Consider the following 16,750-nt stretch of genomic DNA (forward strand, 5'->3'; position numbering starts at 1 on the left):
TTTTTTATAAAGTCTGGTTCATTACATAGCACTAGGTCCAGAATAGCCTGCTTTCTTGTGGGCTCCATGACAAGCTGTTCCAAAAAGCCATCCTGTAAGCATTCCATGAATTCCCTTTCTTTAGATCCACTAGCAACATTATTTACCCAGTCCACCTGCATATTGAAGTCTCCCATGATCAATGTAACCTTGCCTTTCTGACATGCCTTCTCTATTTCCCGGTACATGTTGCGTCCCTGGTCCTGACCACTGTTAGGAGGTCTGTACACAACTCCAATTATGTTTTTTTTTTGCCTTTGTGGTTCTTCAATTCCACCCACACAGACTCCACATCATCCAACGCTATGTCATTCAATACCATAGATTCAATTTTGGTCTTAACTAACAAGGCAACCCCACCCCCTCTGCCCACCTCTCTGTCTTTACGATAAGTTGAAAAACCATGGAGGTTTAACTGCCAGTCCTGACCCCCCTGTAACCAAGTCTCTGTGATGCCTACTACAACATAACCATTCACTATTATCTGTGCCATTAGTTCATCGGCTTTGTTCTGAATGCTACGAGCATTCAGGTAAAGTGCCTTAATGCTAACTTCCTTATCATTAGAGATGTTGAAAGACATATGTCCTAAGTTATCCTTGCTTTTTACTGTATTCTCAGTCTGCCTCAATTTTAAATCCGCCTGGAAACATGCTATCCTGCTGCTTATCTTGCCATTTACCTCCATACTCCCTGTCGCTTTCACTTTCCCTTCCCCCCAACTCAGAAGTTTAAAGTCCTATTGACCACCCTATTTATCCTCTTCGCTAGAACATTGGTACCTGATCGGTTCATGTCGAGACCGTCCCAACGGTACAGATCCCCCCTGTTCCAAAACTGATGCCAATGCCCCATGAAGTGGAATCCCTCTTTCCTACACCAATCCCTCAGCCACGTGTTTACTTGCCTAATTTTCTTGTCCCTATGCCAATTAGCACGTGGCTCGGGCAGTAATCCGGAGATTATGACCCTTGAGGACCTGTGCTTCCATTTCCTGCCTAGTGCTTCGTAATGCCCAAACAGGTCCTCCACCCTAGTCTTGCCTATGTTGTTGGTACCAACGTGGACCACAACAACTGGATCCTCCCTCTCCCGCTCCAATATCCTTTCAAGCCGGTCGGAGATGTCTCGCACCCTGGCACCGGGCAGGCAACACACCCTGCGAGACTCCCGATCCGGCTTGCAAAGGATACTATCTGTCCCCCTAATTATAGAATCCCCTATAACCACTACTTGTCTATTAGCTCCCCCCTCTTGAATGGCCCCTATTGCTGGACCATTAATCCAGAGGCACAGATAATTTGTGGAGATCAGGATTTGAACCCCGCCATGGCAGATGGTGGATTTGAACTCAATTTTAAAAAGTCTGGAATTAAGAATCTAATGACGATCATGAATACATTGTTGATCACAGGAAAAACCTGTCTGATTTACAACATCTTTAGGGAAGGAAGCTGCCATCCTTACCTGGTCTGGGCTACATGTGACTCCAGACCCATGGCAATATGGTTGATTCTTACCGACCCTTTGGGATGGGCAATGAACGTTTGCCCCAATGAGTGAATTAAAAAAGGTATAGGGCTACTTTCTCTTTACATTAGAACTTCCTATAACTTATCCTGATGAATATAATTTGACAAGTTTCAACAAAATGTATTTTTAAAGCAATAATGAAGACACTTTGTACACAATACTTGCACACTTTTACTTCAACTTTATAAATGTTAGCAGCACAGGACCGTCTCACGCTTGTGTAACACATTTTGTAGAACATTATGATTATCTGGGCCTCAGAGGCAATTTTAACATTGCTAGTTTTTGTTATTACTCAATGCAGCTCAAGTACATAACCCTGCCAAACTACAAAGCCAAACAAGGGAAGCTTTGGAATCCTCATCCATTGTGACACAAGGAGTCTCTTTACTTGCTCTACTCCATGACTTTCACAATGCTATGATACTCAGTTACACATCACACAATCTATGCAAAGTTGGCAGTGGGCTTTCAAGTGCTTTAGACTTAATTTAGTAGCAGAGGATATATGTAAAGAACCATCCAATTTGAGGAAGAAAGTATATAGATATATATTCTTTAGCAGACTTTTAAGTTAGTTACTTTTTAAAAAATAATATACAGAATCTTTTGAAAACTGAGAGAAGCAAATTATTCTAGGATTATCTGAAAGCTTGCATTCTGCAAATTACTCACCCATACACCAACAGGTTCTTTTCCACTCTAAAACATTCAGTCCTAGGGTAGCCATGAGACCGGTCTTGCTGTCTACGGAGGGGTTTCCCAGTCTTTTCTTCAGACTCGCTTTCTAAATCTGAAAATTCCATTAGTTCATCTTCTTTAATAGCATTGTAGTGTCTTGTCTGTTTTCTTATTCTTGGTGTATCAATCACCAAATTGTTCTGCAAATTAAGGAAATACAAATGAGCAAAAAACAAACAGTATTGCACATTTAACATAATACACGTGGCAATGTATCGCTTACCCTTCCATTTATTGCATCGATATCCAATTCAGCTTTTTTCGCCCACTTTTGCCAAAAGTTAGGATCATCGAGTGAAATGTCTGTTCTATTCCCAGAAGCTACAAAGCTTGCCTGAACAGATTTATACAGAAAATCATCTTATTGGTTGGGAGAATTCTGTACAATTTATGTCGTTAGCAGATATTTCAATGATTAGCATTAGATTACATTGGTGCACATATGACATCAAACGTAAGTGTGCTAGTATATGGTTAAAGATATTTACCTTCGCAAAAGTAGAACCTTTTCCTTCAGACTCTATAGTAATTGTGTGAGTACGTCTTAAGAGAATCTGGTCAATATCTTCCTCACAGAATTTTGACCCTTCATCCTCTTCATCCATCAGTGCACCATATGCTCCTTTTCTAAGGAGATCCTCAATCTCCTTCTTTGAAAGCTGCTGAACCTGAATATTTTTGAATAATTTTAATACTGATCTCAATTCTAAATATATATCTTCTATACAGCCAGAGAAATTTGCTTAAGCTGAGCCAACTACAGTATGAACAAGTACACATACCCCATTGGCACTGTTTTCTCTTCCACTCATAGACTGCAGAACAGCTTTGTCTAATCCAAGTTTCAGACTTGCCTTATCAAACATCTCTCTTTCATAAGAGTTTCTGGTTATTAATCTATATACTTTCACGGCTTTGCTTTGCCCAATCCTGTGACATCGAGCCTGAGCCTGTGGAGTAGAACACTTAAGTAGGGAGCTATCAGAGTACCGTACATTCAATAAATATAACTGAAAACAAAGTCAATCCAGAATAGCACAGACAAATTCACCTGGAGGTCATTTTGTGGATTCCAATCAGAATCAAAGATGATACAAGTGTCTGCAGCAGTGAGGTTAATCCCCAAGCCCCCTGCACGGGTGCACAACAGAAAAACAAAGCGATCTGAATCGGGTTTAGAGAAACGATCTATCGCTGCCTGTCGAAGATTTCCCCTCACACGGCCATCAATACGCTCATACAGATGCCTGAAAAAGAAGTTTCAGAATTAATACAAGAAATGGGAGGGGTGTGCATTTCAAACTTGCAAGATACCTGCAACATTCAACAAGATCGTGAGTAACATGTTACTTCAACATCCTTTTCCAGGCACTACCCCTGTATCCCTTGATTTTTTTTTCACATATATAAATTTAGCAACATCAATCTTGAACATATGCGATGATTGAATCTCCATTGCCCTTTGGGCAGAGAATTCCAAACATCCTCAGTGAAACAAATCTTCCTCATCACAATCCTAAATGTCATATCCCTTATTCTTGGACTGTGACCCTAGTTCTGCACCACTCCCAGTCAGGGAAATCGTCCTTCCTGCACCTACTATGCCAATTTGTATAAGAATAAGAATTTGCTTGAATGAAATCATCTCTGTCTCCCAAATTCCAGAGAATATAGCAAAAACAAAAATTCAGATGCTCAAAATTTGAAACAAAAACAGAAATTGCTGGAGAAACTCTACAGGTTTAGCAGCACTGTGGAGAGAAAGTTGAGTCAATGTTTCATGTCCAGTGACCCTTCCTAAGAACCCCTGAGAAACAGGCCCAATTTATTTAATTCGCACTCATAGGACAATTCCACGCCCACTCCCCCATCCTCAGAATTTGTTTGGCGAACCTTTGCTGCAGTCCCTTTGTGGCAACTATATCTTTCCTTTGGAAAGGAGACCAAAACTGCACAATAGACTCAGAGTGGTCTTACCAAATCCAAAACATCCTCATTTTCAAATCAGTAAATGCGTCAAAGCTTCCACTTGCCCGATTTGTGCAAATATTGACTACAATCAGAAAATTCCAGCTCCTTTATTAGTACATTCCATTTATCGCATGATCAGATCACTAAACAAATTAGGATGAGAAATGTGTTTTAGCATATCAAAGCTCAGCCATCCAGAAAGGCTTTATAGTCACCTGACCATAGCATTTAATTGTTCCTCAATGGATTCTTAGTGATCAAATTGAATATCACACATGTCTGTACACACTAACAGTGCAGTATTTACTTTGAGCATGACTTTCTCTACTTGAACTTTATTAATTTCATTAAAATTAAGCTGACTTTGTTGATTGCTGCACAGATGCTAAAATTATGTCACCACCCCTCTATTTTGTTATCCAAACAATACTTAAAAGTTCATGTCCTCTCTCTAAATATGGTGCTTTTTATTTCCTCATCCAATATTCTGTGATAGTTAAATGTTAAATCCAATTAATTTGGTAATTCTAGTCTCCTTCCTACCAGAAGGATGTTGTGAAACTTGAAAGGGTCCAGAAAAGATTTACAGGGATGTTGCCAGGATTGGAGGGTTTGAGCTACAGGGAGGGGTTGAATAGGTTGGGGCCGTTTTCCCTGGAGTGTCAGAGGCTGAAAAATCAAAGGGGTATCTTTTTCATGCAGAGGGTGGTGTGTGTGTATGGAATGAACTGCCAGACGAAGTGGAGGAGGCTGGTACAATTACAACATTTAAAAGGCACCTGAATGGCTATATGAATAGGAAGAGGAAATGAGCCAGGTGCTGACAGGTGGGACTAGATTAGGTTACGATATCTTATCGGTATGGACGCGTTGGACCAAAGGGTCTGTTTCTGTGCTGTACATCTCTATTTCCTCGGCAACCTCCACAGAATCAACTGATACCTTCAAACTTTCTCAATCGCATTCAGTTTCTAAATTCAAGTCGATAAGAATACAAAATTGATTTGTTGTTTTAAAAACTTTAGCTTTCCAGATAAGCTTTAAGAATACCTGTGTTTACTTCAGAGAAACAGACTCATCTGATCAAGGCTTTTTATGCACATAACTTATTTTAAACATCGAGGTGAGGAAGGACTAAGGCTCACACTTCGAGGTTATGTTACAACAAGACAAGGGTGGAAGTTAGAAGGTTCTTCATTATCAAGAGAATAATGTGTTTGTGGTCCAGCCTGCCAGCTCATGAGATGAACACCAATCCATCGAATTTTCAAGACAGAGCAGGACTTGCCTCTGGCTTAATCAGAGACTATATCATACAATAGGTAGATACACCATAATAGACATCAAGGTTAATTGGTCTAATTAATTGTTGTGCCTTCCAAAGATTTAGACTCACTGCACACTTTAGATACCTTTGTGGGTGACCAGGTTCCTTGGGTAGAATGTATGACTGACCTGCTGTCTAACATGTAGATTAAGCTATTCCACAATTCCACGTGCATCATGTGTTTGTGCCATTATTCTTGCGTTTTGGAAAGCTTTTCCTCAAAGAGTTCCTAATGACTACACTTTTCAGAAAGGTTCACTAAATATAGTATGAAGAAATTAGAAAATCCAAGACATCTCTGCAGCTTTTCTTTGTTTGAAGAGTAGGCATGTGTTGCACATCTTCAACTTTGCCTGCGCCAGGAGAGATGCCACTTCCTTGTCCTTGACAGGACTCAGTGAAGAACTGATCAATCGGTTATTCTGACTGTTGCTGGTCACACAGCAACTCGAGATGATGGTGAACTCTAAAGTTTCCTTTTACATGGAGCCAATCTTTCAGCCAAGAGTAAGCTTTAGCAAGATTCCCCTACTCCTCTTGAGACAGGATTACAGTGTTGCCGGCTGAATGTTCTGAACTGTTCTGAAGAGAGATCACTGGACTCAAAACGTTAGCTCTCTACCTTCTTTCCACAGATGCTGCCAGACCTGCTGAGTTTCTCCAGGAACTTGTGTTTATGTTTCAAAACAGTATTGGGCAAGCTTAAAGTTGGTCTTCTACTGTCTAATATTTTCTTATGTTTGCATAGAAAGCAGAGATTTTGCACTGTGACAACCAATCTTTAGAAATGCACATTCACAAATTTAAGATCAAACAAGCATGGTTGTACCTTCTGTTCTTGATTAACATACCTCGCCATCTCGTGCAATTCAACAAGAACATACTTATTATTAATAGCAATTCGCTTAAACATGGACCAGATTATACTTGGTTAGGGGTAGGGATAGTTGTTAGTTTTGTTTTGGGTAGTGGTGAGTGGGTTAAGAAAAGAAAATCTACATTTAAAGCCCAATTGCAGGTAAGGGTACAACTTCATTTCTCATTTTGCAATCACTTAAGTAATGCACCATTCCTCAACCAATTCAGCAGGCAGAAAATCCATGTCTAATGTTGTCACCATTATTTGAACCATCCTGGAACAAAGAACAAAACATTTACCGCCCAGGAATTGGTCCTTCAGCCCTCCAAGCCTGTGCCGGTCCAAATCTACTGTCTGAACCTGCTGCCCAATTCCTAAGCATCTGTATCCCTCTGCTCCCCACCTACTCATGCATCTGTCCAGATGCATCTTAAATGAATCTACCTGCCTGCAACGTGTTCCAGGCACCTACCACCCTCTGCGTAAAGTACCTGTTGTGTATAACCCCCTTAAATTTTCACCTCTCACCTTGAAAGCATGACCTCTTATTGTCAAATCCCTCACCCTGCGAAAAAAGCTTATCTTTATCTACCCTGTCTATACTTTTCATGATTTTGTAAACCTCAATCAGGTCCCCCCTCAATCTCCTTTTTTCTAATGAAAACAAATCTAACCTACTCAGCCTCTCTTCATAGCTAGCACCTTCCATACCAGGCAACATCCTCGTAAAACTTCTCTGCACTCTCTTCAAAGCGTCCACATCCTTTTGGTAATGTGGATACCAGAACTGTACACTGTATTCTAAATGCGGCCAAACCAATGTTGTGAATAATTTTAACATGACCTGCTAGCTCTTATACTCAATACCCCGTCTGAAGAATGCTGTGTTTTCGATCATTCTATCCACCTGTGCAGCAACCTTCAGGCTACAATGGACCTAAACTCCCAGATCTCTCTGCTCATCAACTTTTCCCAAGGCTCTTCTGTTCACTGTATAATTTGCTCTAGAATTGGACTTGCCAAAATGCATCACCTCACATTTGCCTGGATCGACCTCCATCTGCCACTTCTCTGCCCAATTCTCCAGTCTATCTATATTCTCCTGTATTCTTTGACAGTAACCTACGTTTTCTGCTACTCCACCAATCTTCATGTCATCTGCAAACTTGATCATACCAACAATGCCCTCTTCCATTGATGTATATTACAAACAACAGTGGCCCCAGCACTGATCCCTGTGGAAAAGGACTGGTCACATTTCTCCATTTCGAGAAACTCCCTTCAACTACTACTCTCTGTCTCCTGTTGCTCAACCAGTTCTTTATTCACCTAGCTAGAGCACCCTGCACACCATCTGACTTCACATTCTCTACTAGTTTACCATGAGGAACCTTATCAAAAGCCTTAATAAGGTCCATGGATATGACATCTACAGCCCTTCCTTCATCTATCAACTTGGTCACTTCCTCAAAGTACTCTATTAAGCTGGTAAGGCACAATCTCCTCCCACACAAAACCATGTTGCCTATCACTGATAAGCCCATTCTTTTCTAACTATAAATAGATTTTATCCCTCAGAACCTTCTCCAGCAACTTTCCCACCACTGACGTCAGGCTCGTGGTCTGTAGTTACCCGGAATATCCCTACTAGCCTTCTTGTACAGGGGGATATGAGCAACCCTCCAGTCCTCCGGCACTTCACCTGTGTTTGAGGATGTACAAAGATACCTGTCAGGGCCCCAGTATTTCCTCTTTCGCCTCCCTAACAACTGGGATAGATCCCATCCGGTCCTGGGGATGTGTCCACCTTAATAACCTCTAGCCTACCCAACACATCATCCCTACTTATGTCAACGCGATCCAGAGTTATCAAACTTCTATCTCTAATCTCAACATTCATCATGTCCCTCTGCTCAGTGAACACTGATGCAAAGTAATCCTTCAGAATCTCACTCATTCTCTTAGGTTCGACACACAGCCTTCCTTCATTATCCTTTAGTGGACCAATCCTTTCTCTAGTTACCCGAAGTACATGGTACATTCATGACAAGCCAGGAAGCAGATTCATTCAAGATTCATCACAGCATTCCTGATACCCTTGCCAAAGTTGGGAAATCAGAGGAGGGTACGACTGTGCAAAAATGAACTCTACACAAGTTCAGAGCTGAAAATGTGTTGCTGGAAAAGCGCAGCAGGTCAGGCAGCATCCAAGGAACAGGAGAATTGACGTTTCCTGAAGAAGGGCTTATGCCCGAAACGTCGATTCTCCTGTTCCTTTGATGCTGCCTGACCTGCTGCGCTTTTCCAGCAACACATTTTCAGCTCTGATCTCCAGCATCTGCAGCCCTCACTTTCTCTCTACACAAGTTCACCAAATTATTAGTCTTATGGAATGTTTTAACAGTACATTTAACTTTGTTGAGGAAGTAGTAAATAATATTGTAAATAGGATGATATACAAATTCTAGGTCTTAAACATATAGAACATAGAACAATACAGGCACAGAACAGGCCCTTGGGCCTGCAATGTTGCACCGACCTGTGAACTATTCTCAGCTCGCTCCCCCATCATCCACATGCTTATCTGAGAATTATTTAAATCTCCCTAATGTGGCTGAGTTGACTACATTAGCAGGTTGTGCATTCCATGCCCTTGCCACTCTTGATGTAAAGACCCTGCCTCTGATATCTGTCTTAAATCTATCACTCCTCAATTTGTAGCTATGCCTCCTCGTACAAGCTGATGTCATCATCCTGGGAAAAAGACTTTCACTGTCTACCCTATCTAATCTGCTGATCATCTTGTATGTCTCTAGCAAATCCCCTCTGAGCCTTCTTCTTGCCAATGAGAATGGACTCTCAGCCTTTCCTAATAAGACCTTCCCTCCAGACCAGGCAACATCCTGGTAAATCTCCTCTGCACCTTTTCCAATGCTTCCACATCCTTCCAGAAATATTGTGACCAGAACTGTACACAATTTTCAAGTCTGGTCACACTAGCATTTTGTATAGTTGCAGCATGATATTGCAGGTCCGGAACTCCATCTCTCTACCAATGAAACCTAACACACCGTATGCCTTCTTAACAGCACTATCAACCTGGGTGGCAACTTTCAGGGATCTATGTACATGGACTCCAAGATCCCTCTACACATCCACACTACCAAGAATCTTTCCATCAACCCAGTACTCTGCCTTCCTGTTATTCTTCCCAAAATGAATCACCTCACATTTAGCTGCATTGAACTCCATTTGCCACCTCTCAGCCCAATTCTGCAGTTTATCCAAGTCCCCCTGCAACATTCCTCCACACTGTCCACTACTCCACCGACTTTAGTATCTTCTGCAAATTTACTAATCCATCCACCTTTGCCTGCATCGAAGTTATTTGTAAAAATGATAAACAGTAGTGGTCCCAAAACAGATCCTTGTGGCACACCACTAGCAAACAGACTCCAGGGTGAATATCTTCCATCAACCACCACTCATTGCCTTCTTTCAGAAAGGCCAGTTTCTAATGCAAACTACTAAATCACCCTCAATCCCATGCCTATGCATAACAGCCAACCACGTGGAACCTTATCAAAGGCTTCACTGAAGTCCATGTATACCATTCAACTTCCCTACCCTCATCTACATGATTGGTCACCGTCTCAAAAAACTCAATGAGGTCTGAGAGACAAGACCTACCCTTGACAAAACTATGTTGACTATCTGTCAATACATTATACCATCTACACTCTCAGATGGAGATACAGCAGACGAAAATTTAGTTTAGTGTTGATGTCAGACATTATTATTAATTAGCCTTTGCTCAATGCATAATATTAAATCTGAAATACCCATTCTCTAGTTAGCACTACAACATACTGTTCCAGGAAACCATCTTGTACACATTTCAGGGATTTGTCCCCTACACCATTAGTGCAGGTTTACGCAGTCAATAATCATGGCAGTCCCAAAGGATTACTCTACTACCGGCATTACGCACATCTATAAACTTTTATTTTAAATGTGCTTTCACATGTGGGTACCCCACTGGCTGACCCAGCATTTATTGCCCATTCCGAGCTGCACGAGGTGGTGGTGAACTGCCTTCTTAAACTGCTGCGGTTGTGTACTTTTGGTTGACCCAAAATGCCCTAAGGGGTGGAGTGGGGGGCGGGGGAGGAACTTCCAGGATTTTAACCCAGTGATAGTGGAGTAACAGCAATATATTTCCAAGTCAGAATGGTGAGTGGCTTGGAGGGGAACTTACAGGTGATGGTATTCCCTGTTGCCCTTATCCTTATGGATGGAAGTGATCATGGATCAGTAAGGTACCCTCTAAGGATCTTTGCTGATTTTCTACAATGCATCTTGTAGATAGCAGCAGTAGTGTGCATTGAGTATGGACGGAGGGAGTGGATGTTTGTGGATGTGATGCTAATCAAGAGGGCTGCTTTGTCCTAATGGTGGCAAACTTCTGGAGTTCTGTTGGAGCTACACTCATCCAGGCAATGGGAAATATTCCATTTCACACCTGACTAGTGCCTTGTAGATGGTGGACAGGCTTTGAGGAGTCAGGGGAGTTACTCGCCGCAATATTCCTAGCCTCTCACCTGCTCTTGTAGCCACTGTGCTTATGTAGTGAGTCCAGTTAAGTCTTTGGTCAATGGTAACCCCATGATGTTGATAATGGAGGAATCACTGATGGTGACACCATTTAATGTTAAGGGGTGGTGGTTAGATTGTCTCTTATTGGTGATGGTAATTACCTGGCATCTGTGTGGCACAAATGTTACTTACCACTTGTCAGCCCAAGCTTGAATATTGTCCAGACCTTGTTGTGTTTGGTCAAGGACTGCTTCAGTATCCGAGGAGTCGTGACTGGTGTTGAACACTGTGCAGTCATCTGACATTATGATAACAGCGAAGATCATCGATGAAACAGCTGAAGGTGGTTGGGTCTTGGACACTACCCAGAGAAATTCCTGCAGAGATGTCCTGGGGCTGTGATGACTGACTCCAACCAGCAGAGTGTTTGTTCCGCTGCCAATTGATTATAGTTTTGTCAGGGCTCCTTGATGCCACACTCAGTCAAGGGCTGTCAGCCTCCCCTCACCTCTGAAATTCAGCTCTTTTGTCCACATATAAACCAAGGCTGTTAAGAGGCCAGGAGCTGTGTGGCCCTCACAGAACCCAAACTGGGTGTCACTGAGCAGGTTATTGCTGAGCAGGTGCTGCTTGATAGCATTGTCGATGACCCCTTCCATCTCTTTACTGATGAATAAGAGTAGACTGATGGGTCTCAAATTGGCCGAGTTGGATTTGTCCTGCTCTTTATGTGCAGCACATACCTTGGCAATCTTTCAATTGTAAACCAAGTAGATGCCAGTGCTGCAACTATACAGGAATAGCTTGGCAGGGGAGCAGCAAGTTCTGCAGGACAGTCTTCAGTACTAATGAATAACAATGCTACAGAACGTTGTCAGGGCCAATGGCCTTTGAAGTAGCCAGTGCTTCCAACTGTTTCTTGATATCATGTGGAGTAAATCAAATTGGCTGAAGGCTGGTATCCGTGATGCTGGGGACCACTGAAAGGGGTTGAGATGGATCATCCATTCGGCACATCTGGTTGAAGATTGCTGCGAAAGTTTCAATCTTACCTTTTGCACTGATGTGCTGGGCTCTTCCATCACTGAGGATTTGTGGAGCCTCTTCCTCCAGTAAGTTGTTTAATTGTCCATATGACTTCTGATTCAAGTGATGCCTGACATTACTGCTACCAATTAGCAGCCTTAAAGAAAAACACTTCTACAAGTGCTTTCTGCACAGAGTTGTTTCGTAGCTCCACTCAAAGCATCTCTACATTTTGCTCTTCCAATCCAAGATCCTCTCACTATTACATCATTCCATCCTTTTATTTAGTGCTACCATACCTCCTTTTCTTTTTTACTTCTCCCTAAACAGTCAAAACCTCTGAACATTACATCACACCTTGATGACCCTGCAGCCATGACACCATAATCACAATTAGACTATACTCGTTCACTTCTTTTTGTATTATCAATCCTGTCTTGCTACAATTTCTGTTTGCATTTGGACAGTCTGCTTTTAATTCTATTATTTTTACAATCTCTAGTGTCGTTTGTTGGTGCATTCTTATATTTACATGGTCTGTCTTGTCCTGTCGCACTGATCATCATTTCCTTAACAGTACCTTGCTCTCACCTTATCCTGCCTTTAATATCAGATTTTCCTTAACTTGTTGCATCAACCCCACTATGTAGCTAGTAGCCTCTCTCTCTATGACCCTAGTTATACAACTCCCCAGAACACTAATCCCAGTATTGTTCTAGTGTAGATTAGCCCAGTGGCACTGCTGAGATTTTACCCAGTGTTGATGTCAGTGGTTGATTAATTGAAATAATTTGTTGTCTTTTAACATTGTATAATCTCCTATAGTGCCACCGAGCAGAAATTAAAAGCCTTCCTTCTGCAATTTCAAAAACTGATTCGAAAGGTGAGAATTGAAGTGCATTTTTGGAGAAAAGTGTAACTATTCTTGTGTTTCACTGGCACTATGCCTGATCTGGCAATGTACATGAAAGTGATGGATAACAAAGCAGTAAAGGCATCTTTCATCGTAAGAGGCATCACTCAATCGTGATGACTTCAAAATTCCACCTGCAATACCTGTTTCCTCAATAACTACATCAATTAACAGTCATGGGAAGGTACCCAATATCCTTAACTTATAAATTTGTAACGCAAATGTTGCCACATATAGTTGCCTTGCTTGTTTCAATTTCTTGACAGCCGATATCATTGCAACAAGTTATGAGATCTGATACTCTTCATTCCTTTGATATAAACCCACATCACGATGCTCCAAATACTGCTGCACTGGAACGTTAGTATGCTATACTACTTTGCAAAATGAATTTTTATTTATAGAGCAGTTCTGGCCTCACCTTCGCTGAATGAGGTAGTCCTCAAGAATATCCAAACAGCGCACCATCTGGGAAAATATCAGCACCTTGTGGCCACCAGCCTTGAGTTTTGGCAGCAACTTGTCAATCAGCACTAGCTTGCCAGCAGCTTGGATCATAGCCTGAAGCTGAAAATCTGGTGTATCAGGATTGTGTGTCTCTTTAAACTCCTCCAATATCTTCTCTTCGGCACCTATGCATACCAAAAAATGAACAAAGAAGCCAGCTCAAAGTCTGAATCATGCCAGGCCTATCATTTTTAAAAATATCAAAAAACACACATAGGAGATAAAATACAATCGCACCTGCTGAGCCCTCTACTTTTTGTCATTTAATAAATGATTTGGATGCGAGCATAAGAGGTACAGTTAGTAAGTTTGAAAATTGACACCAAAATTTGAGGTGTAGTGGACAGCGAAGAAGGTTACCTCAGATTACAACAGGATCTGGACCAGATGGGCCAACGGGCTGAGAAGTGGCAGATGGAGTTTAATTCAGATAAATGCGAGGTGCTGCACTTTGGGAAAGCAAATCTTAGCAGGACTTATACACTTAATGGTAAGGTCCTAGGGAATGTAGCTGAACAAAGAGACCTTGGAGTGCAAGTTCATAGCTCCTTGAAAGTGGAGTTGCAGGTAGATAGGATAGTGAAGGTGGTGTTTGGTATGTTTTCCTTTATTGTCAGAGTACCGAGTACAGGAGTTGGGAGGTCATGTTGCGGCTGTACAGGACATTGGTTAGGCCACTGTTGGAATAATGCGTGCAATTCTGGTCTCCTTCCTATCAGAAAGATGTTGTGAAACTTGAAAGGGTTCAGAAAAGATTTACAAGGATGTTGTCAGGGTTGGAGGATCTGAGCTATAGGGAGAGGCTGAACAGGCTGGGGCGGTTTTCCCTGGAGTGTCGGAGGCTGAGGGGTGACCTTATAGAGGTTTACAAAATTGTGAGGAGCATGGATAGGATAAATAGACAAAGTCTTTTCCCTGGGGTCAGGGAGTCCAGAACTAGAGGGCATAGGTTTAGGGTGAGAGGGGAAAGATATAAAAGAGACCTAAGGGGCAACCTTTTCACTCAGAGGATGGTAAGTGTATGGAATGAGCTGCCAGAGGATGTGGTGGAGGCTGGTGCAATTGCAACATTTAAGAGGCATTTGGATGGGTATATGAATAGGAAGTGTTTGGAGGGATATGGGCAGGGTGCTGGCAGGTGGGACTAGACTGGGTTGGGATATCTTGTCGGCATGGACGTGTTGGACCGAAGGGTCTGTTTCCGTGCTGTACATCTCTATGACTCTATTCGCAGTGAGCACTGATAAGTTTCAAACTATTTCTAATATAAGAGGGGAAATAAAGTTCCAACTCATTTAAGAGCATGTCAGTTTCAAAGGTGAAGAACATTTGATGGATACAACTATTGTGTCAATTTACTGAGAAGTGATGATCAACCAATCCTATTATCCTTGTCCTAAAATCCTTGCATAAAAACATTTATGAATCCATTTTAATATTTCTGTAACATTCAACCGAACTGATAAGGATGAAAACAGGCATTTTTTTGAAGTTATTCACAAGGATATCAATTCAAGGGCGCAGCCAACATTTATACCACGTGAGAGATTGCCAAATGCTTGGCAAGGGGACCGAAGACACAATGTGTGTGTAAGACCTCTATCAATCAAGTCCCCTTGCCAACCAATCAACACCCTTCTCTCATGTGACATAAATACTGTCTCTGCCCTTGAATTGATATTCTTGCAGTATATCCTGGTGATTGGAAAATGACAAACATTTGACAAAAAGTTTTATTTTCATTAGTACTCAAAGTTTTGCAAATCTAAGAACTGCAGATCCGAAAAAAAACAAACTACTGGCAAAACTCAGGTCTGGTTCTGAAGAGGAGTCACTGGACTCAAAATGGTAACTTTGCTTTCTCCTCATAGATGCCGCCAGGCCTGTTGAGTTTCACCAGCAATTTCTGTTTTCATTTCATTCTTGTGTCTTCCTTACAGCTATTAAATGGAAGTTCGAAGTTATTTTTACAGGTGTCAGTGCCTATGGAGATTGCAATATTCCGCTGATTTGAAAAAAACCAATAGAAACACGATGCTGAAAAGGCAACACCTATGTTTCTGAAATTCATTCCAGTTATGGGTTGTTCCCATTATCTTAGGAAAATCTACATACAGTATTAACATGAAACTTGATGTGATTAACCTGTAAAACAATCCCCCCTGGAGTTGGAAGACATATTTGCTTTGCTCCCATCAGGGAAGGGAGAAACCTCCTCTTTAAAAGACTTCTGATTGGATGCACTGTTGTATTTATGTTGTGGTATTGCAACAGAAATTCTAAGTTGAAAACCTTTCAACAAATATTCTTAAACAGCCTAAGCTACTTAGCTTGACACCAAAACTGACCACTGGTTTTGCTTGACATGCTTCTGAGATCATGTTTAGAATTTGTGGCATAAGTATCTTAATGGTTATGACATTTAACAATCGCTGTGTTAGACCATTAAAGCTTTCCAAAAAATAGTCAGTAAAAAGAAACTGTGCTCACCATTAATTAGGTATGGATGATTACAGCACTTTCTCAGTTCCATCATAGTGTTCAGAAGATTGGGCACGTTGGTTTGACCAGCTCCCTTAGAGAGGAAGGTAAAGTTTCTCTCCAAGATAGCACGGTAATATTTCTTTTGAATGTTGGTGAGTTCTACTTCAATTATAGTTTCTTCTTTTGGAGCCAGATTTTTTTCTACATCTTCCTTCAAGCGTCTCAACATCATTGGTTTCAGAATAGCCTGAAGTTTTTGCACCTGTAATAGTTATTCAACTCTGAGTGCACAGAATACTACACAACAGCCTCTGAAATAAATACTTTGGATGGAATCAAAAGGTTGTAACTTGAGTTCAATGCCACAATTTAAAAAGCAACTTCAGGGAGTTTGAAGGGGCCATATGGGCTAAGATTAGATTGCAAACTTCAATTTACTCATTTACTGTGTACATATTACATGAATTGCTAATTGCTCAGGACATTTCTAGAATATGCTATCAATACAGTGCAGTATGCATCAATACATAATTGGTAGAGGTGAACAATTTTTTTGCTGTTATTTATAAATATCACATGCAATATATTTTCCTCATTTAACATTACTATGTAATTAAAATGCAAATCATTTTTAAACATCAGAGTTAAGACTGTTTTCACAAAGGATGAACGATTAGATGTTTATTAGTTGCCCCATTTTATTCCCAGAAAATTAATTGCTGCCCTTTGAAATACAGTATATTTTAGACATATA

General features: G+C 41.2%; 1 protein-coding gene across 1 annotated transcript in view; it reads right to left on the minus strand.

Annotated features, from left to right (window-relative positions):
• chd7 (chromodomain helicase DNA binding protein 7) overlaps window positions 1-16,750 on the minus strand; it is a 356,622-nt gene that overhangs the window by 95,161 nt on the left and 244,711 nt on the right. Inside the window, exons 15-21 of the mRNA XM_043689312.1 lie at window positions 16,003-16,258; window positions 13,427-13,637; window positions 3,365-3,560; window positions 3,096-3,263; window positions 2,802-2,981; window positions 2,537-2,647; window positions 2,248-2,453 (exon numbers count right to left, since the gene is read on the minus strand). Of these exons, the coding sequence (XP_043545247.1) occupies window positions 2,248-2,453; window positions 2,537-2,647; window positions 2,802-2,981; window positions 3,096-3,263; window positions 3,365-3,560; window positions 13,427-13,637; window positions 16,003-16,258 (1,328 nt within the window). The remainder of the gene's footprint in view (window positions 1-2,247; window positions 2,454-2,536; window positions 2,648-2,801; window positions 2,982-3,095; window positions 3,264-3,364; window positions 3,561-13,426; window positions 13,638-16,002; window positions 16,259-16,750) is intronic.

This window comes from Chiloscyllium plagiosum, chromosome 4, assembly GCF_004010195.1.
Source record: "Chiloscyllium plagiosum isolate BGI_BamShark_2017 chromosome 4, ASM401019v2, whole genome shotgun sequence".
In the NCBI taxonomy this organism is placed as follows: Eukaryota; Metazoa; Chordata; class Chondrichthyes; order Orectolobiformes; family Hemiscylliidae; genus Chiloscyllium; species Chiloscyllium plagiosum.